The sequence below is a fragment of the Lissotriton helveticus genome, chromosome 3_1 (assembly GCF_964261635.1).
Source record: "Lissotriton helveticus chromosome 3_1, aLisHel1.1, whole genome shotgun sequence".
Taxonomy (NCBI): Eukaryota; Metazoa; Chordata; class Amphibia; order Caudata; family Salamandridae; genus Lissotriton; species Lissotriton helveticus.
In genome coordinates, this window is record NC_136061.1 from 4,146,290 (window position 1) to 4,172,411 (window position 26,122).

General features: G+C 42.8%; 1 protein-coding gene across 1 annotated transcript in view; it reads left to right on the forward strand.

Moving 5' to 3' along the window:
* Positions 1-26,122, forward strand: part of LOC144824368 (uncharacterized) — a 118,333-nt gene that overhangs the window by 32,722 nt on the left and 59,489 nt on the right. Inside the window, exon 2 of the mRNA XM_078683480.1 lies at positions 18,553-18,648. Within this exon, the coding sequence (XP_078539606.1) occupies positions 18,553-18,648 (96 nt within the window). The remainder of the gene's footprint in view (positions 1-18,552; positions 18,649-26,122) is intronic.

The window sequence follows — 26,122 nt, forward strand, 5'->3', positions numbered from 1 at the left end:
TTCATGGAATGTGGCCGGGTTGAGGAGCAAGGTTACATCTTCGGATTGGCAAGCCTTCTGGGAAAATAAAGATATAATACTTTTACAAGAAACCTGGCAGGTTAATCCGGAATATAAGCAAGGATATTTAAGCTTCTTCACCCCTGCAATTCCCAGTTTAAGGGGAAGATCAAAGGGTGGTCTGCTGACATGGGTCAAGCAGGACAGCAGATATTCTGTTACCCAGTTGAAAACAAACAGTCCGGATATTTTGTTAGTTAAACTTAAATGTTTAAATTATAAGGATCTACTTATGTTTAACGTTTACTCAAGGGGACTTCCTGGTGGTAAATCAACAGAAGCAATTGAACAGTTAGATATTCTCCTTGACCAATATGGTTCATTAGAATACAATATTATTGTTGCAGGAGATTTCAACTGCTGTTTTGAACCACTAGATAATTATGATGTGGACCTCACAGTGGAAGAGGACTTCATCTGGAATATCCCTCAGTTGGTAATACCACCTATTAAAAAATGGTCAGAGGCAGCATTACAGCTTAAAGTCCTCAATGTGGAGCATGGGTTGCGTGCCACTAACGGAAGAATGGGTTCTGATAAGCAGGGCGCATCCACCTTCAATAATGGCATATCACATAGTCAAATCGATTATATCCTGACGAATAAGGAACATTGGTCTACTATGGTTGATATGCGAATAGAAGAACAGGTGGAGAGCGACCATAATCCATTAGTCCTTGCATTTAGGTTGTTTAATCTACCGAAATCCGAGGGCATTGGTGATTGCGTGGAAATAGCCCTCTCAAACAACCAGAGACGGATTAGATGGGCAAACTGTGCTGCTAATGAAGAGGGTTTAGCTGCCATAAGGGACTTAACAGTCCAAGCCATAGCAGATTTAAGGGATAATTCCACTGTTGAGTTGATAGTACTGAACACAAGTCGGATCCATGACTCACTCTTTACTAAATTAGGATCTTTTTTTGTAAAGAGGGCGCCTAAAAAACAATGTAGACCAGCTAGGAAAGAGGATCAATGGTATGATAAATCCTGCAGAGTTGCATATAAGGCCCTATCAGATGCAGTAAAGACTAAAGAGATAGCTAAGATTAAGGATGCCCGGGTCATTTACAAAAAAGCCCAACATAAGGCGAAAAGAGACTGGGACAATGAATATTGGAAGGAGCTCCTTAGTGCCTCTAAAGAAAGATCTATGTGCTCCTTTTGGGACATGGTAAAATGGGGCAGAGGGGCTAAAAGGGGCGACCCTATTAATTATGTATCGCCAAATGCCTGGGTTACTTATTTTGCGTCTCAGTTCACTGCTCTTGATACGTCGGGGGCAGTGAGTGAGGCCCCCCTAAAAACAAAAGAGGGTATTGACCACCCATCCTTTACTAAAGTGGATACCATAAAAATCTTGGATAAAATACCCAAAGCTAGGGCACCAGGCATGGATTCCGTCCCAGCCAATCTTTTTATGTATGATAAGGATCTCTGGGCCACTTATATCTCTTTGGTAGCTAACGGTATTGCGATGGGCTTGCCAATACCTGACTCCTGGAAGGGAGCCGAGATCATTCCCATCTTTAAAAAGGGGGAATGTTCGGATCCAGGAAATTACAGGCCAATCAGTTTGATTGCGTGCATACAAAAGGTAGTTGCAAGGCTTTTACTGCAGCGTATTCAGGCCTGGATAGATGAAATGGACATCTTATCGCCTCTACAGGCAGGCTTTCGCAGCCATACAAGTACCATTGATCAAGTTTTTAGATTTGTTTTAATATATTGGCGTGTAGTGTTACTGGGGGGGGGCATGCTCTTTGCAGTTTTCGTTGATCTTAAATCAGCGTTCGACCTGGTGCCACGGACCAAGTTGTGGGCAGCCCTCCAAGAGCAGGGCATCCCACTTGAGATCTTGTCATTCTTAATTAGACTGCATGAGAATAACTATGCCCGGGTTCGCTGGAACCAACAGGGAAGCACAACTGATAATTTCCCAATTGATAGGGGGGTGTGCCAAGGGTGCGTGCTAGCACCTACCCTCTTCTCGCTATATATCAACAGGGTGATCAGCTACTTTGAGCTGCAACCAACCGATGCTCCCAAACTTAATGGTAAGCTGATCCCCCTGTTGATGTTTGCTGACGACACATTGTTGATTTCGCGAACACAGCAGGGACTACAAAAAGCTGTTAGGGTTTTTGAGGTCTTTTGCAGGGATCATGGCCTTGTCATCAACACGTCTAAGACTAAGTTTATGATCCTGCACAAGAGCAAAACCGTCAGAGGGAAGGTGGTTATGGATGGGGTCCAACTAGAACAGACCCAGGTATTTAATTATCGGGCATAACCCTATCAACTAAACTAGATTGGAAACAGCATACCAACCAGCTACTCACAAAACACGCACAATTGACAGGAGCTCTCACCAAGGAGTTTTATCTATCCAACACTAGGCCCATTACCCCGGTTCTGAAGATTTATGACGCCAAAGTAGGAGCGTCAGTACTTTACGGGGCAGAACTTTGGGGATTTAGTAATCTGAGAAAACTGGTGGGGGCGAAAAACAAATTTATCCGTAATATTACAGGCCTACCGCCTTCCACTCCATTAATCCCTCTCCATTATGATTTAGGATCTCATGGCCTCGATGATATGGCCAGATATATATCAGTCGCCTACTGGAGGAGATTATGGGTTACACCCGAACTCACCCAGTATGCGCAGGCCTTCATTGAGGTAAGAGATCTTGACAAAGCTAGGAAAATAACATGGATGAGAGAGGTTAAGGCTATTTACAAGGCCATGGGGCTATCTGCATTGTGGGATGACCCAGCAGGCAATTTCTTCCCACCAAAAAAGACTTTTCAAGGTCTGTACTGGAGTATGCTTGAAACAACGAGATTCGGCCGCTGTACCGAGCTGTCGCTTACGGCTGATTTCTTAGCTTTCAAGGATTCCCCGGTCTTGGAGGCATATTGGGATTGGATCACCATTCCAGGGGATAGGAAGAAGTACCATCAATTTAGGGTGGGGACACTGCCCTTAAATGCCTTCACCTCCAAATGGCGAGGAGGTCAGGGATTCTCCTGTCCCTTCTGCCCTGGTCATCGGGAGGGTATTGGGCATGTCCTCCTTGCCTGTCCTGAGTAAAAGGTTCCCAGGAGATCCTGGTTAAAACCCATCTGTCTTCAGTTAGGACTCAAAACAGGTACTGAAGCAGTCAGGATACTGAGTACTGATAACTCCCAAGCCGTAGTAATAGCAATAGCTAAATTTCTTCATTGGATGTGGATAATTCGGGCCCGTAAAATGAGCCTACAGTAATCGGCTTGTTTAAAACAAAAATCTGAAATTGGTAAATGCATATGTATATGATTAATGTTCCTGGTGATGAATTTCCGTTCATATTTTAATAATATTTATATATAATTAATGATTTCATCTTCATATCCTTTGTATTGTAACTATTTATTGTTCTTATTGAATTGATTTTATGATCCTTAGCTGGCCATTGTTTATTGTATAGGGATGAATTATGGATCCTACTAGTTACAAATGACGTATTTTCCCCAAATTTTCTTATTGGATTTTATAGACTTGCAAAATTGTTTGTCTTCTTTTTCCTTTTAAAAAAAAAAGTCTTATGTAATGTCTTTCATGATTGAAATATATCGAAATAAAGACTTTTTGACTTTGACTACTACACTATGTAAAAACACTACAACATTACACTATCCTAAAACCTAAATCACTACACTACATACCGCTATTACACTACCCTAAACCCTAATACACTACACTAAACAAACACTACAACACTACACTACCCTAAAACCTAAAACACTACTACACTATTCTAAACCCTAATACACCACACTAAACAAACACTACAACACCACACTACCCTAAAACCTAAATCACTACACTACATAAACACTACTACACTACCCTCCCTAATACACTACACTAAACAAACAAGGCAACACTACAACACACTAAAATGTTTTTTTTAAAGACACACACAACACAAACATTACCACACTACTTTTACACTACCCTAAACACTACAAAAATAACCCTAACCCCATGCGCAAACTCCCTTACCTCGCTCCTCTCCAGCGTCGGATCTTGCTTCCTCCTTCCTGCTTGGTTCACGTCATTGTGAGGAAACAGCCTACGTTTCCTCACAACGACTTTGATAGCTGCCCCCGCCGCGGCCGTCATTACAGCGCATGCGTTGTAATAGCGCATGTGATGTAATGGTATGCGTGGTAAAGAAAGGCGTGGTAAAATCATTGTTGTAATGGCTGTTCCCTGACTTCATCCTCCTCGCTGACCTCAATTTCCACCTGGACAATCACGGTGACCACAACACATCTTCCCTACTAGAGACCCTTGCAACCATCAGAATGAAACAACTCACTTAGCAGGACACACGTTTAAACCCATCTTCTCCACAGCCAACGACATCTCCACCAACCACCCTTCTGAACTACACTGGATAGACCACCATTGCGTCCACTTCTTCAGAAAACATACCAAACACCACTGTGCTCACCACAACCCACGTAGGAACTGGAACATGATCCCTGAAGACCAACTTGCCACCTCCCTCAGCAAAGCCCCACCGCCAACCATCATGAACATCAACACCTCAGCAGCAACCTCCCTGGTGGATCACCGACTGTACCAACTCTCTGGCTCCCCCTTAGAAATATGTGGCATCCTGGCCATTGGTGACATGTAGAACCATTTGCCAGGGTTCTACACGACTCAGATTCCATTTGAAGTCAGTTGGCCCAGGCTCTGTTAAGTGATAGTTTATTGTATTTATGCTAATAAATACACTGTACAAATTATCTTGTTTGACCCTCATTGGAATTCTACACTGGCGACGAGGATGGGATCTGAGTCATGTAGAACCCTGGCCAATGGTTCTACATGTCACCAATGGCCATAATGCCACATTTGTATAAGGGGGAGCCAGAGAGTTGGTACAGTCGGTGATCCACCAGGGAGGTTGCTGCTGGTGATCCTGTTCTTGAATGGAAACAGTAGAAAGACGGATTTCTAGCTTATTTAGAAGCTATTGGAGGGGAAGATTATACCAGTAAATGTAAACTAGCAATTCTTAAACATTCATTAGGTGCCGTCGGTAGACGAGTCCTGAGTCTTTTGCCACCAGTTGTTCTAGGAGAAGGTGAGGATGATGGAGATGTGTATGATACAGCTATATCACAATTAGACTTATTATATATAAAGAAAACCAACAAGGTAGTGGCCAGGCATACATTTTTAAGTAGGGCACAGTTACCCAATGAATCTGTTGATTCATTTTTAAATGGCTTAAGGGTTCTAGCTGCTAAATGTATGTATGGTACTTTTCAGGACCAGATGTTACGTGACCAACTAATTCATAAAATTGGAGATACTAAGTTGCAAGAACATTTTTTAGCTGCAAAAGATCTTACATTAGAGAAAGCACTTGACATTGGCCATAGATTTGAAGACATGAAAATAGGTTTGCAAGAATTGGCTGCAAAACCCACTTCTGAGGTACAAGTTGTAAAGAAAAAAATGGGTGATGTTAAGGTAGAAGATAAATCTTCTAAAGAGGTCATTAAGAGTAGAGAGAACACAAAATTTAATGTGCAGAATACCAAAATGAGTAATTATGTTTGTTTTAAATGTGGAATACCGGGTCATTTGGCAAACGACAAATCTTGTCCTGCTATGGGTCAGATGTGCAGATACTGCAGAAATAAAGGCCATTATTCCAGAATGTGCAAAAATAGGAATAGAATTTCCAATAAACCTGCCCAAATCAGAGAGGAATCTCAAGAATCAGAAACTTTAGATGAGGAACTCATGCTTTGCATTTATGAGGTCAATGATAATAAGAGATTCTCCATTGTGTGTGATCAATGTGGATGGTTTAGACATAGAAGTGATGGCCGATTCTGGTGCTCGTCACACATTAATTGGTGATAATTACTTTAAGAATTTTCCTAATATTAAATTAGTGCCTCCTGATATAAAACTGATTGGTTATGGGAACAGACCCATTGATGTTTTGGGTTATTTTGTTGCGAGAATCAATTTTAAAGACATTACTATAACTGCTAATTTGTACGTTGCCAAAGAAGGTTCTTGTCTATTAGGATGGCCACAACAAAGGGATCTGCTCATCACCTTAGATCCCAACCATCCTAAACAAGTGTTAGGTTACACTGATTGTATTGCTCAAGTCCAAGATGATGAGGTAACTGAGTGGGAAAAATTATATCCAGAAGTTTTTGCAGCTAAGCTGGGTTTACTAAAAGATTTTGTTCATAAGATTATTCTGAAGCAAAATGTTACACCCAAGGTTCATAAGGTTCGAAATGTCCCTCTAGCTATGAGCCAAGCGGTTAAAGAAGAATTGATAGATTATGCAGTTTGGACATAATTGAAGAGATCGAGTCATCCGAGTGGTTTTCTCCGGTCGTTGTCGTGCACAAACCTAATGGAAAAATCAGATAATGCATTGATTTGAGGGATTTGAACGAGTGTGTGTGTGGATTGATAGACATCCATTGCCCCATATAAATGAGATGTTTTCAGTTTTGAAAGGGGCTACTGTATTTTCAACTCTGGGCCTATCTAATGGCTATCACCAGGTTGCTTTGCATGAAGATAGTTAACCATACACGTCTTTTATTACTTCTGAGTGTGCTTTAAGGTACGAAAAGGATGCAATTTGGCCTGATTTCAGCTCAGCAGTGTTTCAAAGAGTGATGCACAAATTATTTAAAGATGTAAAAAATACATTGTATTTCCAAGATGATATTTTGATTTTGGAAACAATAAGCAAGACCATTCTGAAACATTATGTAAAGTACTGAGCATATTGCGGAATTGTGGAATGACCCTTACTAAAGAAAAATGCAAATTTGAAAGGAGCTCTGTTGAATATTAAAGTCATAACATTAGTGGCAAACAGAATTTAATTAAAGCAATTCAAGAAGCTCCTGAGCCTCATACTAAAGATCGGTACAAAAGGGGGTGGTGATGGACGGAGCATCTGAATCAATCAAACACTCACACCCAGTCAAAAGATCTGGGTTTAATCCATCACCGTTCTTTAGCCCACTCTGCCACCCCAGTTCAGACATGGCTATATGCAAATCAGTCTGACCCTGTGCCTCAATGGATTAAACCCAGATCTTTTGATTGGGTGTGAGTGTTTGATCGGTTCAGATGCTCCGTCCATCACCACCCCCTTTTGTACCTCATACTAAAGATCAGCTCAGATCCTTTTTGGGTCTGGCTGAATATTACGCCAAATTCATTCCTTTATTTTTGGATAAGACTGGTAATATGAGTTGTTTAATGAAAAAGAATCAAAAATTTGTTTGGTGTGACAATTGTGCTACAGAATTTTTAAATCTTAAAAAAGAATTATCTTCAACCTCTGCTTTAGTGACATTTGACACACGTTGTAGTTCTGTCATTATTACTGATGCCAGTAATATTGTTATTGTCTCAGTTTTGATGCAAAATCAGAAAAGGAAATTAGTAACCATTGCATTTGCATCTAGTCCTTTACGAGATGCTGAGGTCAAATATTCGACACTTGAAAAGGAAACTCTAGCATGCTGGTGGGGTATAGAGTATTTCCAAAAGTATGTATATGGCACAGTATTCAAGGTTCGGACAGATCATAGTCCATTGGTGGAGTTGTTTACCACAAAGGGTTGCGGGAAAGCTACACCAAGGATTGCCAGATGGCAGTACAAACGGCAAGATTTCCATTTTAATGTAGAGTACATTCCTGGGGTCAAGAATGTTTTAGCAGACTGTCTATCCCGTTTACCTGTCAAGGAAGATTGTGAATCATGTATTCCTGATGAGAATACTGAAAAGGTTATATCTGTTTGTATGGTATCTAATGGGTCTATCAAACAGGATGAGTGGAAGAATGCTTGTGCTATCGATGAGGAAATTCAAGAAGTTATCAAATATATTTCAACTCAATGGCCGTTAAAAAAAGATTTAGATAAAGAGTTATTGCCTTACTTATATGTGGCCAATGAATTGTCAGTTATTGATGACATGTTATTTCGAGGTGTACAATTAGTTGTGCCTAATGATTTGCGGGAACAAGTATTGTGTTTGGCACACGTAGGACATTCTGGGATGTCGAGCATGAAAAACAGATTAAGATCTGAATTTTGGTGGCCAGCCATTGACAGATTTATCGAGTCAAAAGTAAGATCGTGTACAGATTGTGCTATGAGTGATAAGTCGCAAAAAGTGATTAAGTATGAAAAGTCTCCTGTATCAAGGCCTGAGGGTGTTTGGGAAAGAGTTTCTCTTGACATAGCTGGTCCGATTTGTTTGCCCAATAGTCCGATGTATATAATTGTTCTTATTGATCAATTATCTCAGTGGCCAGAGATTAAATTAGTGAATCATATTGATTCTCATACAATCATTCAATTCTTAAATGAAGTATTTAATAAGGAAGGGTTTCCCAAGTGTTTGGTTACCGACAATGGTACTCAGTTAACATCCACTCAAATGGAAGTTTATAAGTATGGAATTTTTCATTTGAAAACATCGGTATATTATCCACAGAGTAATGGAATTGTCGAAAGGTGGATAAGAGTTCTGAAAGAGGGTGTACATTTGGCATTATCTTCTGGACAAAATTGTTCTCAGATTCTTAAAGATTTGGGGCCAGATGTAGGTGGCCGTTTCAGGCCATTTACCGACCGGTAACGGACGATTTTGGCCGTTACCGATCGGTAAATGGGTGACAGGTATGTAGGGGGCATTTTTTTACCGATTCGGTAAATTTACCGAATCTGAGGCACCCAGATGTAGGTGGGACTCTTCTGAGTCCCAGAGGCCTTACCGAATCGGTATTTTACCATCAAATCCAATTTGATGGTAAAATACCGATTCCGGTGTGCATGCACACCTATGCCATGTGACAGGCAGACCTGCCCTTAGGGCATGTATGCCTGCCACATGGCACCGAGCCTGTTTTGGGGGGGCCAGAGGGTGTCAAAGTGACACCCCCTGCTAAATACCGAATCGGTAATGCCCATTCATTCCTATGGACTTCAAAGCCCATAGGAATGAATGGGCATTACCGATTCAGTATTTACCGAATCGGTAAATACCGAATATTTCCGAATCGTTATTCCAGCACATCTGGAATACCTACATATCCACCCCTCAGATTTACCGATTCTTAATTACCGAATCGGTAAAATTCGGTAATTTTCGGTAATTAAGAATCGGTAAATCTATTCTACCTACATCTGGCCCTTGGTGTGGAGTTATAGGGTTACTCCTAGAGTGGTTGGTGATCTGTCTCCATTTGAGAAAATGAGGGGAAGAAAGGCTGTTTGTGATTTGAATCAGTCGTGGATGTTAGAGATGAAAAACAAAGTTGATCAATCTAAATTCAAATCCAAAGTTTCCAATGATAAGTGTCGTTGGCTATCTAATAAAAGGTAACTGTCATATCTTAAGCGGGGTGATACTATGTCCCAATTTCATATTGGTGATTGGGTACGAGTGAAGAAGGGGAGATTGATAAAGGCTGGAGAATCTAAGTTTTCTATACCAATGAAAGTAGTCAGAGTTGGTCATCAGGTTGTACAGCTTACTGATGGGAATGTGTGGAGTTTGAGCAAGGTTGATAAGGTGCCTACATGCTTATGGTCGAACCTTGATAAATCTGCTGGAGCAAATAACACTTCTCTACATCAACAAAACCATAATGACACCAAGTATCAAGCCACCTCAAGATTAAAGTGCAAACCAGCTTGGTGTAAAGATGTTGTCATGACATAATGTTCGCTCATGTTAATTTGATATTTTTGTTAGGATTGTATATGTTTTGCAAAGGTTTCAGCTGACGGACCTCAAGAACTACAGACCCATCTCTCTGTTCTCCTTCCTAGCCAAAGTCATCAAAAGGCCATAAACGACCAACTCAAAAAACTCATCTAAACAAACCACACCCTGGACCCCTCCCAATCTGGCTCCAAGGGCAACCACAGCACAGAGACTGCACTCCTCGCAACAACTGACGACATCCGCACACTCCTTGACCACAGCCTCCATCCTCCTGGACCTTTCTGGTGCCTTCAACACCATTTCCTACCACAGCCTCTGCACATGACTCTATGGTGCCGGCATCCACAGCAAAGAGTTAGAGTGGATACACTCCTTCCTCATCAGCTGAACTCAGAGAGTCAGACTCTCACTGTTCTTCTAAAATACCACAAAGTATTACATGGCCCCCCTTGCAGCCATTGTAATAAAGCACAGACTCATAATTGTGTCCTACGCCACCAACACACAGCTGATGCTATCCCTCACCGATGGACTTACAGTCGCTAAAGCACCTTCCACAATGGGATGAAACCGGTTGCCGCCTGGATGAAGAAAAACCGCCTCAAACTCAACTCAATATTGACATCCTCATACTGGTCTCCACCTCCTCCACTTGGGATGACTCTTGGTGGCCAGCAGCTCTCGGACCCCCCACACCCACCAACCATGCATGCAACCTTGACATCATCCTCGACTCCTCGCTGTGTGTGAACTGCCATATCAACGCTGCATCATCCTCTTGCTTCCACATGCTCTGCCTACTCAGAAATATCTTCAAATAGATCCCAATCGAGTCCAGAAGAACTGTCCCCCGGGTGCTCGCCAGCTGCAAGTTCAACTACGGCAACTAACTCTACACCGGCACAACCCAAAAACTCCAAAATAAATTGCAGCGCATTCAGAACGCCTCTTCCAGACTTATCCTGAACATTTCCAGCCAAAGCTACATATCCGGTCACCTTTGAGACCTCCACTGGCTTTGAATCAACAAAAGAATTGGTTTACTGACAAAATATCGATACTCAAAATACCCCCACGTCAAAATTTTGTGACAAAAATATTGCCACCCTATACTGTTGATATAAGTTAAAAAATATTGAAGAATAAAATACTGATGTCATTATAATAGTCTTATTAAATAACGATTTTTAAATATATATACAATAAAACAATAAATATAAAATATAATAAATAGCAACATTAATTTTAAAAAGTTCAAAATTATTTAATATATAACGTAATAAATATAACAAATAAACGTAATTTAAAGAAGTTAATCACATTTTTAATAGTATATATATTAATTAATATATTAATAGGCTAATTTACATGTAACTGCTTAAAAAAGTTATTAAACTAATAATATAAAACAGATATGTATATATATATATATATATATATATTTATCTGTTTTATATTATTTTTTGTTTTATATGATATATATACATATATATATATATATATATATATATATATATATATATATATATATATATATATATATATATATATATATATGTAACTAACATAAAATCCTTAAAAAACAAACTGTTATAATTAAATAAAAAATTAAACAACTCAAAATTCTTTAACCTCAGTAACCTTTATTAATTATTATATAAAAATATTAATTAAAGTATTATAATTTCAAATAAACTAATAATATAAATTGTTGGATAGCGGAGGAGTAACGTACTATTTCCACTCTAGTCAGTACAACAGTAGGGAAAGTGTTGGATCTATACTATTCACACTTCAGTTATTTCAACATTCAAAGAAAACAAAATATCTTCAACAAAATAAAGTAATTTTATAAACAAAGTGTTGAAAAATAAAACAAAAATATATTTATTATTAGAAATTACAAAAATAACACTTGTTACAATGTTAAATACATATTACAAATACCTACATATATTATTATAAATAAAATACAAACATAATTTTCATACAAATACTATTTTTATTTTGAAATTATTCATAAAAAAACCTTATTTATTACATAAATTTAGTTTAGTGATTTCCCACCATATAACACCAGAAAACTCACAACCTGCAGCTAAAAAAAATGTTTACAGTATTTATATACATATATATACATCATGCCAGCGCCTCTTGGACTCCTCGACACTCCGACTGCATCCTATATGGTCTACTTGTGGGTCAGTTGATGGTAGTGTTCTGTCACCTCTGATCTAGTTTTTCTGCGGATTGCACCCCATCTTTTTCTCCCACTTCTTCTTGGCTGTACCCGTTGTTCCTTGCTGGTGGTCTGTAAGGGTTGTGGGGTTCGCGTTGGCCTCTGCGCTCGGTCAGGGTGCATCCATGTTGCTATGCTCTTTGGATTGTTTCTGATGTGTTGTTTCTGTAGTTTTTATAGTCCATTTTCCTGCCAGACGCGTGGGATTTGCAGGCCTGTTGCTGGTTTTGGTGCATTTTGTGTCGCAATTGGCCTCATCAGAAAAAAATTTGCATTTGTGTTTCACATTTTTGCGGCGTGGCTTTGGTTTTAACGTCGACATTTGATGCGTTATCTGGAGACTATGTCATGGTACTGCCGTATTGATAATGCTTGGTTAGCACGGCGTAATTTTCCCACGATAGACTGCGTGGTTGGATGTTGCGTTATGTATGTATTTATTGCTTATTGAGCGCAGCTGTCACCCAAAGGGTATCCTGGCGTTAAGTTACTTTTGTGATGGTTATCAAACGTTCTTGAGAATATGCCCCTTGGTTGAATACATGGATTACTATGGATTACTCATGGACTAAATTGGATCACTTCTGGAAAATAATGTTTGAACTTCATTGGATTGTTTGATGTTCGAATATATTTGACCCATTGTGCATCATGGGTTGGGAAACCTGACGAGTCCCCTGTTGTTCAAAGGTATGCTTTCACGCACATGGACGGAGCGCATTCCAGGAGTGCACGCCCCTATCACAGCATTGAGTATAGAAACATTTGAAGGATTTGACATGTTAGTGTGCAAACTACTATTTTTGTTTTGGCATAAACCTCCGCAAACCGACATGTGGTTGTGTTTTTCTCTTGGGGGGCTCGCCAAAGTAATGTAACCCTGGGCGGGTAACTCCGCTCCGCATGCGGAGTTTGCAGACATTTGCCTGCTCCACACTCCATTAAAAATGCAGAGGTAGGCAAAACTTTGACTCCTTGCCGGAGTGGAGTTAGCCAACCCCTTCACCCTCCCAAATTATTTAAAATTTAAAAAAGAAGGCACTTACCTGCGTGACACCTGCCTTCTCTGCCTGGCTGCTCTCCTTCCTGCTCCTCGCATCCTTCTTCAATAAAAAAAACCCTACGTAGTAATTCTTACACGTGTGCATGCGCGACCTAGAATTTGGAACCCCTAGTGTAATTTTCGAACACTAGAATGCCTCCCGGTGAGATTTCTCAATGTGGGCAATTATAGCAACCATTTGTGTTGAGAATGCGGCCGCTCCAGTAGAAAATATACTCAAGCATCAGAAAGAAGCAGCACCCTCTTGCACACCGTGTAGTGCCTTTCGTACAGATTTTACATAGCGGAACAAGCTCCCAGGGCTAACAATCAGCACAAGCAGCAGCGCAACATGCAAAATCCGCCCGCTAGTGAAACTCTGGAGAATCTTGTGGAGTTTTTATGAAACTCTGTGAAATTCCGCATGGTGAAACTCCGTGAATTCCACCCACCCTTATCTGCAATACGCCAAGAGTAGGTGACCAGTATTAGTGCACACTGAGTGTCACTGGCCATAATGATACACTGGTATTTACTCTATATAGGAGGCAGGCTTTGTATATACTATACCAAATTAGGGTGTAGTGTGCACAGGGTCAAGTGGAACCACAAAGGTAGGCAGAGGAAAAAGTAGATAATACCCTACTCTCTATTTGGGGTAGTGTGGGCAAGCAGTAAGGCTTTATCAGAGGGTTGTGTTAAGCATTTATTGTACACACCTAGGTAAGAAATGATTACACACACTCAAAGTCTAACCTCAGACCAATTTTGTTTGTCTAAAAATATTTATTTTGTGGTATTTATTGCTGGAACCAAATCATAAGCAGAACCGTACTCTAAAAGGCCAGGCATCACAATTATGCATTTGACATTGAGTTGATCTTGATGCAGGTTTGTGAATTATGACAAAACAGTTGTAATTCTGTTTCAGTTACTTTTCTTACTCAACGAGGTAGCCCTAGATATCACGCTGGCACATCTCCTAGAAGAAAAGAAATAAGGTAATGCATGTTTTTTTTTTTTACAAATACAGTGTTGCAGTGTTACTCACAAAACACTCTTAGTCCTGGGAGAACAGAACTAAGGTTGCGGGTCCATAAGTAGTTTTTGGTCAGATGGGCACTAGGTTTCCACCACCAGCGGCACAGAGGTGGCCGGGTGCGGAGTGCAGGAACCGGGTATTAGCCATCGGACGAAGCAATCTCATAGGTTCAGGACTGCAGACAAGCAGGCCTCTTGCCCGATTGAACAAAAGCTCCTGGAGTTAAGGTCAACACTGAAGGGCCCATTGGCCAGCACAAGAACTACACCTCCAGCGGCACAGAGGCGGCAGGGTGCAGGATACTGTTGTCAGGGATCCAAGGTTTCTGAGTGGGGACCTTCAGTCTTGGTCGAAGCTGCAGACTCGGTCAGGGATTCCTGATAGGAGATCATCAATCTTTAGGAGTTGAAACCTTGTGATTGCAGAGAGTTGCTGAAGGAGTCGGTTGAACTGTCACAGTAATACTTCTTAGACAGTTTTGGTCATAGAGACTGTCAGGGGAGCCGCCTTCACTCGTGGTTGAGTGGAACTTTCAAGTAATAGTTACAGGCTCAGGTTAGAATCTTGTGGCTGTTCAGGGATCACCAGATCCCAAGTTAGGATCGCTGGGGAGACCTCCTTCGGCCTCAGGGCACCGGGTGCAGAGTGGTGTGGATTTGTGAAGTCGCCAAGTCTGGTGCTCACTGGAGCCAGGGTCTTTTGGGTTGCGAATGCAGGGCAGGTCCTCCAGGTTCTTGCAGGCTGCTGGCTGCAGGACACACCAGGGTTTTGCTGGAGGACACTGAGGCCGAGAAAGGCTGGGGCCAAGTCAGTTGGAGTCCTCCTCTTCTTCTCTCAGTGCGTCTGTTCGGTCCTTATTTTTGGTACTTCTTGTCGGCTCTGGACTGAGGAGGAAAGGTGCACAGCTGCCCCTATACACAAAATTTAGGGACATTTCAGATAGGTACAGGTCGGAACCAATGGGTCCCTTCCTTGGGGTGGATACACACCCCTAGTATGCCACCCGCCGGCGGGAGGGGGCATAAGCCTCACTCTGGTTGGTTGAGTCCCCCCTCTTCAAGATGGCAGGACTTAGAGTTGTGCTTCACCTCGCCTCCCCCACCTGAGGTGTGGGGTTGATCAAGGTGGGCACACCTCACTTCCTAGCTTTGTTTCCCCGCTGATTCTCCAGCCTAAGGGCGGGTGGTTCGCACCGGTGGGGACCAGTTTCTGGGTGTAACAAATGGTTTAATCAGCTTGCAAAGGTGGCAAGCCTTTGAAGTTTCCCTTTCTTAGACCCTGCCCATCCTGTGGGAGGCGGTTTGACACCTCTCCACAGGATGCCCTTTCTTTCAGGACCCCAGAAGTGGCAGCCTCTCGACCCAGGGGTCAAAAAATATGTTTGGTGGTGGGAGCTGGTGAGCGGGCACTCAGCCAGGACACTAGAGTTAGGACATTTTTCAGGAGGCACCTCTAAGCTGCCCTCTGAGTGCATTTCTCATTAAATCCCACACTGGCATCAGTGTGGGTTTAATGCACTGAGAAGTTTGATACCAAACTTCCCAGTTTTCAATAAAGCCATTATGGTGCTGTGGAGTTCGTAATGACAAACTCGTATACCATATAGTTTTTATGGCGATACTGCACTTACCATGTCTTGAGAATTGATTTAGACACAGTAGTGGTACAGGTCTCATGCACCTGTACCCTCACCACAGGTATATTATACCCAGCTAGAGTGTAGCTTATCTATGCCAGGGCAGTGGATTGCAGACATGTGATGTGTGTCATGTGGAGTCGTCACTTTGCTCTGTAACAAAATACACAGCCTCTAATGGCAGTGTGTGTGTGTAAAGGTAGAGGGCCTCTATGGGTGGCACAATAAGTGCTGCAGCCTTTAGAGGCCGTCCCTGGTCACCGTGCCCGTGGTACCTAAGGTACCTATTACATGGGGCTTACATGTGGCCAGAGAGTTGCCAATTGGGTTTTGCAACAGCAAAGTTTAGGGTAAGAACATAGGCCCTGGGCACCTGGTTGGCAGGAACCCCGGACACTCTCAGTCAAAGTGCATCAACATCAGTCAAAAAGTCGGGGGCAACCATGCAAATGGGGAACTTGCCTACACTCTACAGTCCTGGAATACACTAAAAGCCACTGGCCAGTGTTGTCTAACTGATAGTATGTGTCTCATCTTGACATACACTGAGAGCCAACAAACTAATGAAGGCTCTCACTGGCTGGTCCTGGTGCTCAAAGGGAGTCACTGGCCATGAATGATGCTCACTGATAGTTACTGACTTGCCATGGATACACTGGAACTGACCTGCTAGCGTTGTCGCACACTGTAAGTCAGTGGATCAACTTGGCATATGCTGAGTCAAAGACCATAGTACTTGTAGAGACTCAGAAGCTCCAATTGGTGGACACTAAGAGTTGCTGGATATGCCGGGTACACGCAGAGAATCAGTGCCTGGGTTTGACACAAACAGAGAGTAACCAGCCAGACTGCAAACTCTCTGAGAGGTACTGGTCAGTTGTGAGACACATTGAAAGTTGATAACTAGACCTGTCACACACAAAGAATTGCTGTCTAGGTCAGCACACACTTATAGATAGTAATAGGCTTTGGTATACACAGCAATCTGTGGTGGTCTTGGTAGAATCTGAAAGTCATTGACCAATGTTGGCACAGATGGGGTGCACGGGTTACCCTAGCACAAACTAAGATTCTCTGAACAGGTGTGGCAAATGCTAAGAATCAGTGCCTTGTCCTGGTACTCACTCACAGTCATTGACTGGGCCTGGCACACACACAGGATCATTTACTGGACCAATCAGACATTCAGAGTCACTGGCTAGTCCTGACATACACTCAAAGACACTAACTCGGGCTGGCTCACACATCTTGAGACTTTCAAGATGGCTGACTGGTGAGGAGCTCGGGCTGGAGCTTCCTGGCTAGGGATTGCCTTTTTGGCTCTAATCCCCTTGAATCTACCCCTCCCCCCTTGGACCTTTTTACACACCTGGGGTTCTTCTGGACTGTGGTCCTTCAATTCTCATAGTCCTGCTATTGAATTTGTAACTTCTAAAGAACCGTGAATAATCTACTGACCACAGAGCCCTAGCAACATCACTGATGTCCGGTGGAGCTACAGAGGAGATTGGCTGTGGTTCACCTCCACACCTACCCAGCTGGACATTGGGTACAGTTTCCTCATCTCTCTGCTGTGTCTCCTTCTTCCCTCACCTTCCGACGCATCAGCGAAGATCGGCCGATGGTGGAGCAATTTCCGCGCAGCTGTTGCCCGGTGGAGATGCCGGGATGGCTGTTGAGGGGATGGGCAGGTGATCACCACTCCAGCCGTCTCCTGCCTTCCGGGCTTGATCGCAGTTGCTTGACCTCTTGCTTTCCCTTCTGGAACAGCGTATGTGTCCTGCTTCCCCTGGCAGGGGTGAAGCAGCAGGAGTACTGTGTCACTGCGAACGGGTGCCCCGAGGTTGTTTTCATAATTTTGACTCTGAGGAGGTGCGCCCTTCTGGTCCCCGCTGCTGCCTCCCTCCTCCGGGGATGCAGTCTAGGTGCCCGAGCTGACTTCCTCTGACATTACAGCATGCTGAACGACTACACTGCTGCCCCTGTTGCCCCAAGCGTGTGCACATTGATGACCCGATTTAGATCGGTGCTCTCCAGCACTCCTCCCTCCTTGATCCTGTGGTTGCCCTCAATCCAGTCCTTCTCCATTGATTCTGCCCCCTCGTGGTTTTTTTATTGGATTTTTGTGTATCCCGCCATTTTGTGATAATGCTATCAGTGCCCGTGACCCGGGTCCTCCATCTTGGTGACTCGACTGATTCTCTTGCTGCTGGACTGCTCCCTGTGTCGTCTGCTTGTCCTTTACCTTAAGTCGACCCTCCCTTGGGTCTCCTTCATGCCTCTCATCTTGTACTGTCACTGCAACATTGGATGTGGTGATTGCTGGTCCCCAACCGGCTTGTTTTGACTTTCTCTATGACTTTTTGGTTCCCCTGAATTTCTCTCCCACTTGCTGGTCTGCCTGACCCGATCGGCATTTCAACCCCTTTTTTTTACTTCTCCCCTTCTACCTTCTATTCTCAAGGAACTCATGTTACAGGGAAACACTGCTTTTTTCCTATGTTATACTAGGCTCCAGTAACGGATGTAATTTGGAACTCACTAATCCTCATGTAAAGCGCTCTGATACCTCCGGGTCTAGCCAGAGATATATAAAACTCTGCAAATAAATAAATAAAAATAAATAAATCTTCACTGGCCCACCATTATAAATTCCCCTATGAGGTTGTACATCAAGTACTGAAGAGCAAATAGCCCTAGTAAAAAGTAATCATGTATTATTTTATTTGCAGTTGGCTCAGAGCTCCGTGGCTTGAAGAGACAAGCTATAACCCTGGGAGTGATGACAGCCGTGAGCACCTTCGTAACCATCGTTCTTTACCGTCTGGGTAAGCAGCAGTGAGCAGATCTTCACACACCTGACCACTCTATGGCCCAGCTCTGCTTCAGATATAGCTACAAACAAATATTTTTGTTGGGAGCAGGTAGCAAGGACTGGATGAAGGGACGTGGAATATGATATACTGTTCTCATTCACACACCAGGGATATGCAACTTACACACCAACTGGTTTGCGAATGGTAATGCAATTTGTGAGGCACCATATGTACAAAAGGGTTGCATGTTTAAATGTACAATCACAGGAGGTAGCAAAATGACCTGTCTGATGAATATTAATTGGGAAGGTCGCAATTTGCGACCCCAATCATTAGCTGTGAATACAGGGTTGAAGGCCTAGAAGGAGACGCAGACCGCCATGCTTGTATTTACATTTATTCATCACTAGCTGTACCCTGCCACACGTTGCTGTGGCTCAGTCTGGTTAAATGGTAGAGAAAGAGTAAGCACACGTTTCTAATATGTTTAATTTCACAATGCTTGTGGGCACATAGTATGTTTTTGTGACTATTGTCATGTTGTGTATATTGAAACACGCGCTAATGTTGCAAAGTGAACCAACTCCTCCCCGCTCCCTCCACCCACTTCCCGGTGTGCCATCCTGACACCAACTGTTCATCCTAATGTATGTAGACTATTGTCTCTATGCGTCCTTTCCTAATGTTGCAAAGTGAACTAACTCCTTCCTGCTCCCTCCACCCACTTCCCGGTCTGCCATCCTGACAACAACTGTTCATCCTAATGTATGTAGACTATTGTCTCTATGCGTCCTTTCTTAATGTTGCAAAGTGAACCAACTCCTTCCCACTCCCTCCACCCACTTCCCGGTCTGCCATCCTGACACCAACTGTCCATCCTAATATATGTAGACTATTGTCTCTATGCGTCCCTTGTAGTTTATGCACAGCAATCAAATCAATAGGGTCTGTTCGGCCTTTCAATTAAAAACACGCACGTACTCTAATCCCACATTGTATATATATAAACACGCACTTAATCGAATCCAACGTTGTGTCAAAATTTCAAATCAATTGGTGAATAACTTTCTGAGATTTAAGATTTTGAACAAACGAACAATAAAATTTGTATGTGTCTGTTCCGGCTTTCGATTAAAAACACACGCGTATTCGACACGCGTGTATTGGAATCCAACGTTGTGTATATATAAACACGCCCCTATTTGAATCCAACGTTGTGTCAAAATTTCAAAGCAATCGGTGAAGAACTTTCGGAGATTTGCGATTTTGAACAAACGAACATTTACATTTTTATTTATATATATAGATTAGCTGTGAATACAGGGGCGAAGGCCTGAAAGGCGCAGCAGACCTCCATTCTTGTATTTGCATTGTGAAACTTTTTACATTAAAGGGACTGACACTGCTTTAAAAAAATCACATTTGAGAAGATATTGTTGTGAACAAGCAGTGGTCCCCGTGAGCATTGCCTGTTACCCCTGTGATCGACTGACGTTACTTTCAAGGAGCAAGTGGTCCCCTCGGAACGCTTTCCCCTTAGCAAAGTAGTTACCACCTCCTTTAAGGTTTTGGTAACTGGTCAATGGTTTGTGACTGGAGTTACGGTGAAAAACTATTGTGCGTATGAAGGATTCAAATATTATACTAATGGACCATACTCACCAATAGCCCATATACCAATAACTTTAATAAGAATTCAGTCTGCAAGGGAGAAGGTTCAATCGTTTATTCAGCAAATACAAGCCCTGACAGGGGAGCCTCAGTCTACACGACCCTCAGAGGTGCGCAGAGGAGACTGACTTCATACAAATGAGACAAAGTATATATACGTTTCACACACCCCGCGATGGCACCTTACTTGCAGAAATACAAGTTGTCAGCAGGCCAGCAGGAAAACCCATATAAGGCACAATTGATTGCTAGTAGCTAGGCCTAAGCTATTCCGGGGGCACGTCAGTAAGGGGCTCCCTTTCTATCTGTAGCTTGGGGAGTACAGGAACGGGATCTGCTAGAATGTGCGCATCCCACAAGAAGGGCAGGTGTGACCTTGGGTTTCCCTGAGCTACAAACTAGCAAGACGAGCAGACAGCGAAACCGGCCATCGTGGTTTCGTATAGAAGGCTAAATCACGTGATTTCAGAGAAACAGTACTTGCACACAGAGAAACGAAACAAAATGGCTTCGGTCATATCAATAGGTTTAGGTGAACTAAAAGTGAATCATTTCATACTACATTAATACAACAAAATGATGCATTGCTAATCAAACAGTTATACGGTTATATTGTATATATTAGGCCAATAATATATGTTTATCGAATTTATATCCCATCAGACGGCCCTTTTGGCTTACTATAGCCAATATAACTCGATTCATTCCACGAATACTCCCTCATTGATCTGCATAAGATCTGAAACCTCCTTCTGAATCATTTGCTTTTCGACTTTGGCCTGACGAGAAAAGTTTAAAGCAGATGTTATTTTTGCTGCACAGAAAGAACAGGAAGCCGGGCCACATTGGAGACACAGGCAGCAAGTAAATATGACTCCAAAGGCTCCAGCAAGCACCATAAATATTTTCCAACCCCAGGTAGCTAAAAGACCCCAGAACCATCCACTAAGAGACCAGGTACCATTATCGACATGGGCTTCACTAGCTAACCAATGTAATTTCTGAATGGCTAGATGTATGGTCGGGCCGAATCAGGAATGAAAACACAACAAGAGCTGCCGATCTCGCGACAGGCTCCTCCCCTAGCGGCAAGGATGACATCAAGAACCATCCGGATCTGAAGCGAAACAAGCCTCGTTGCCTAAAGCTCAACAGTAAGATTAGTCAGAATCCTGGTCGTGGTCTGCACCACATTTTCCACTATTCTTGACAGGCGTCTTTTACTACGACTATTAAAAAAAAACCTTTAGCAAAATCCTCAAACTGTTGTAAGGAGGTATCAGTTTGATCAGTGCTATCAGTATCAAAGCTCCTAATACTTCGGTTGGTTTCTATCTCTCTTTTAACTAAGCGATGTGTCTTATGATAATCAGCTGGGGCAGTATAAACTGGGGGGTACAGAAATGAAAGGTAACACCGTCCTGCCCATCCTCGGGGAAGCCAAGTATATGCGTTTTCCCCACATACAAAATACACATTAGGAGGAGTGATCACGGGAGGAGTGCTATGCGTCTGAAGGGTGTAGGTATAATTACACTTACTGCTCCCTACTTTAACATGACCTCGTCCCTGGATGCAAAAGGGGGAAGTGGTGTTTATAATCGGAATTGGCAAGGCTTTGTCATTTGTGGCATTCCGTTCTTTGAAATGTTGAAAATACATGGTAGAGTTGAAGAGCTCAAAATCCTGCATTTCTTCTTGTAACCACGTAGCATTTTTATATTTGGTATATACATTCATGCAAGCATCTGGGTCCAAGGATCCCTATCCTCCATTGCCTTTGGCATCAAATCCCTGGTGCTGCTCTATGTACTTCAGAATAGCCTCATAATCTTTTTCAGTATATATCTTAAGATTAGCTACATAATGAGAATACATTAGTGACAATATTTGGAACAAGGCTTCACAGCTAGCTAAGTGTACTGGGGTGAATGTATGACAATGTTCTGCATTCTGTCCATCACCTGTCGTTTTTGCCTTCACAGCTAGCTAAGTGTGACAAGGGTAAGGAAATAAACAATTCATGCCGATGCATTACTGACGGGAGCAACCCACAAACCCAGGAATTTGTTCTATTTGTCGTACTATGGGTCTGATGGAACATTTCAATAAAAACATGTTTCGCATATGTTTCTCTATGCCTAGGCTTATGTAGAGGTAAAGAATATAAGAGGTTTTCCTCTGGATCAGGGGTAGATCCTAGCAGTTTCTGTACTGGGTGTTGGAATTCTAAATACACAAACACACCATCATAATTATTGTGATTATGACAATAAAAGCAACAAATGCCACCTTCACTCTGGTTGGCCATCCGGAAAATAATTGCATATTATCAATATGCCGCCGAGGGGCAAGTAGTCGTTCATCCTCCATTGCTAATCAAGCAAAAGGAAACATGCTCTCTAAAATTCCAAAATCTAACTCGGTCTCTCTCTAAAAGTTCAAAATCTAATCTTGTGTCCACAAAGCACGCACACCACCAGAGGGGTTCTTCTTCCCACTAAGGGATCTTCTCCCTGTGTCCGTTTAGAGCCTCACAGGTAGACTCCTATCGTTCATCAAAGAAAAACAACTTTTATTTCCAGTTGAACGACCGCGGCCCTTAACTCAGTCTTTCTTTCTGAACAGAGCTATTTAGCACCATGTTCCAAGCTCTCAACGGGTTCAGTCCAGTGCCTCGCTCAGTACCCCAGTAATTCTATCCGATGTTCCTCAACTCAAGTCTTTGTCTAGCTCCTACCATTAGAAACTGGGGTACCGTGCTGTTTTCAGGGCCGCAGGTCGTATTTACAACGACCAGGCTGCTCCTGGTCAGAAAACAATTCTGCTGCAAGAGCATCTGATGCATCCGAAACCTGTGATGCACCGGAAACAACAGCCTTCGCTGGTTGAGCCGCCGCCCTTTTACCTGTGGGCAACACTTCACTTGGCTGCCCCCTTTCCTGGGCGTCTGAAAAGCTCTCCTTCTTGGCTCGGAATTCCTCGCGTTTTTGTAAATCAAAGGGCAAAGGCCAGGCCAGGCCAGGCGTTTCAGATGGCTGATGTGGATCCAGTGCTTTCTCCCACGCACTTTCACCGCAGACCTCGTTGCCAAGATAATTTGATAGGGATCGGACCACTTCGGTTCCAAACTCGACTTCTGTTGATAGTTCTTCCCCAAGACCCACTGGCCCGGCTCCAGACGATGTCCAAGACCCTCCGGTAGTGGCTACAATGTGTCCGATACCTGTTGATGAATAGAACGCAGATCTTTAGTCAAAGCATACAAGTAGTCTGTCATTAAAGGGTAATCAATATCCCTAATGGATCGGGGTCTGGGGACCCCCCACACATTGGCGGGGCAGCCAAAGATCACTTCGTAAGGTGACAAACCAGTTCTGGTGTGAGGAGTTGTTCTTAGGGACAACAATGCTAATGGGAGTGCATCGGGCCACTTTAATCCAGTACTTACACATATCTTGGCCATTTTCAATTTCAAAGTGCCATTATGCTTTTCGACCAGACCAGCTGACTGGGGATGTCTGGCGGCATGAATCTTTTGTTTGATCTGCAAACCTTCACAGACACTTTGAACTAACAAAGCATTAAAATGTGGCCCTTTGTCGGACCACATAATCCGGGGCAAACAATATCGGGGGAAATATTCCTTAATCAGGGCTTTGGCAGTTGCAACAGCAGTGGCTTCTTTGGTGGGGTAGCCTTCAACCCATTTACTAAACAGCGCAAACCACCACCAATACATACTTCAAATTATTCACTCTTTCCATTTGAATGTAATCAATTTGTATTACTTCGAAAGGCAGAGGTGGTGGTGCAATATTTCCACTCAGGACAGATTCTCTACCCCTGGGAATGTAACGTAGACACACAGGGCAATATTTAACTATGTGTGCTGCAGTCTTGGGAATGTTTGGGCTATTACAGATTGGGTCCAACGCGGCACAAATACCTTTCGCACCTATATGGGCTGGGCCATGGGCCATAGTCACTACAGCATATACCAATGAATTAGGAAGTAACCATTGCTGCTTTTCTGATCGATCTATCCAACATTCATTTTTTTCCAATTGTCCTACTTCCTGTTCCCATCTCTGCACTTCATCTATAGTGGCCTCCTTCTGTAGTTCTCCCACACCTTCGATAGTATTATCAAACAAGGATCTTTCCGCCACCCACCGTGCCGAAGTGCTAGGAAACATGGGAGTCATTCTAGTTTGAGCCGATTCTTTAGCTACCGAATCAGCAAAAGCATTTCCCCTTCCAGTAGAATCAATGACTTTCTTATGGGCGCTGCATTTAATGATGGCTACTTTCTCTGGTAGTGTCAAAGCAAATAACAATTGATCAATTAAAGGACCATGTTGAATTTTCTGGCCATGTGTGGTAAAGAAACCCCTCTCCCTTCACAGCCTCCCAAGGCGTACTGGCTGTCTGTAAAAATGTTCACCCTCAGCCCTTCACTCAACTCGCATGCTCTTAACAAGGCAATTAGTTCAGCTGCCTGAGGTGAGTGATGAGAAATCCTTGTGGTTTCCACCACCATCTTTAATGTCGTAACAGCATATGCAGCTGTCACAGTACCATCTGGTAACTTAAAACAAGAACCATCTACCTACAGCTCTCCTTGGCGTTCTGGTAAAGGGGTATCAGTGAGATCTACACTCCCTTTGGTTTCTTCCTCAGTTCTAAATATACAATCATGGATATCGTCCTTTCCATCATTAGAAGGGAGAGGCAATAATGTAGCTGAGTTCAAAGTAGCACATCTTTTAATCGTGATATGGGGGGCAAACAAGGTTAACTCATATCCCGTTAGCTGAGCACTCGTAAGGTGCTGGGTCTTAGTTCTATTTAAAAGAATATCCAAAGCATGCGGTACCATGACTATGACGTCCGTGTTCAGGACTATTCCTTTTGATTGTCGGATAGAAACCGCTACTGCAGCAGTGGCCCTCAGACAACTCGGGGGAGCTCGTGCAACAGTATCCAAGTCTGATGAAAAGAATGCGCAGGGTCTTTGCTTTCCGCCGAAACCCTGCGTTAACACTGAAAGCGAACAGCCGTCCACCTCGTGCACATAAAGTGAAAAAGGCTTCCGGTAATCCGGAGTACCCAAGACAGGTGCAGAACAAAGAGCAGACTTTAAAGATTCAAAGGCTTCTTGACATTTATCCGTACAGGGTAGGGGTTCATGCACATCTTTGGTCGTCAAATACAACAAGGGCTTAGAGAGGAGTGAATAGTTAGGAATCCATTGGCGACAGTAAGAGGTTATGCCAAGAAAAGCACGAACATCACGTTGAGTACGAGGTACAGACATGTTAGTTATCACAGATATTCGTTCTGGAGTCAATCGTCTCCCCGCTTTCGACAGTAAGTGGCCAAGGTAGGTCCCTTCCTGTCGACAATATTGGAATTTGGAAAGGGAGACTTTATTTCCTTTGTCAGCCAAATGTTTCAACAATTTAACAGTTGCTTCTTTACAACCTTCTTCTGTATCGGAGGCCACCAAAATTTCATACACATACTGGATGATCGTATTCCCTGCTGGCAAGATTAATTCATCAAGAACTGCCTTCAAGGTCTGGCTATATATGCTAGGACCTTCTGTATATCCTTGAGGTGCGCGTGTAAATCTAAAGCTTTGGCCAGCTAATGAGAATCCGAAAATATGTCTACTATCAGGGTGAATTAGAATGCTAAAGAAAGCGTTCTTTAGATCAATTACTGAAAAATATTTAGCAGTAGGGGGAATCATTGTTAATATTGCAGTAATATCTGGTACCACTGGGTATTGTGGGACCACTATTCTGTT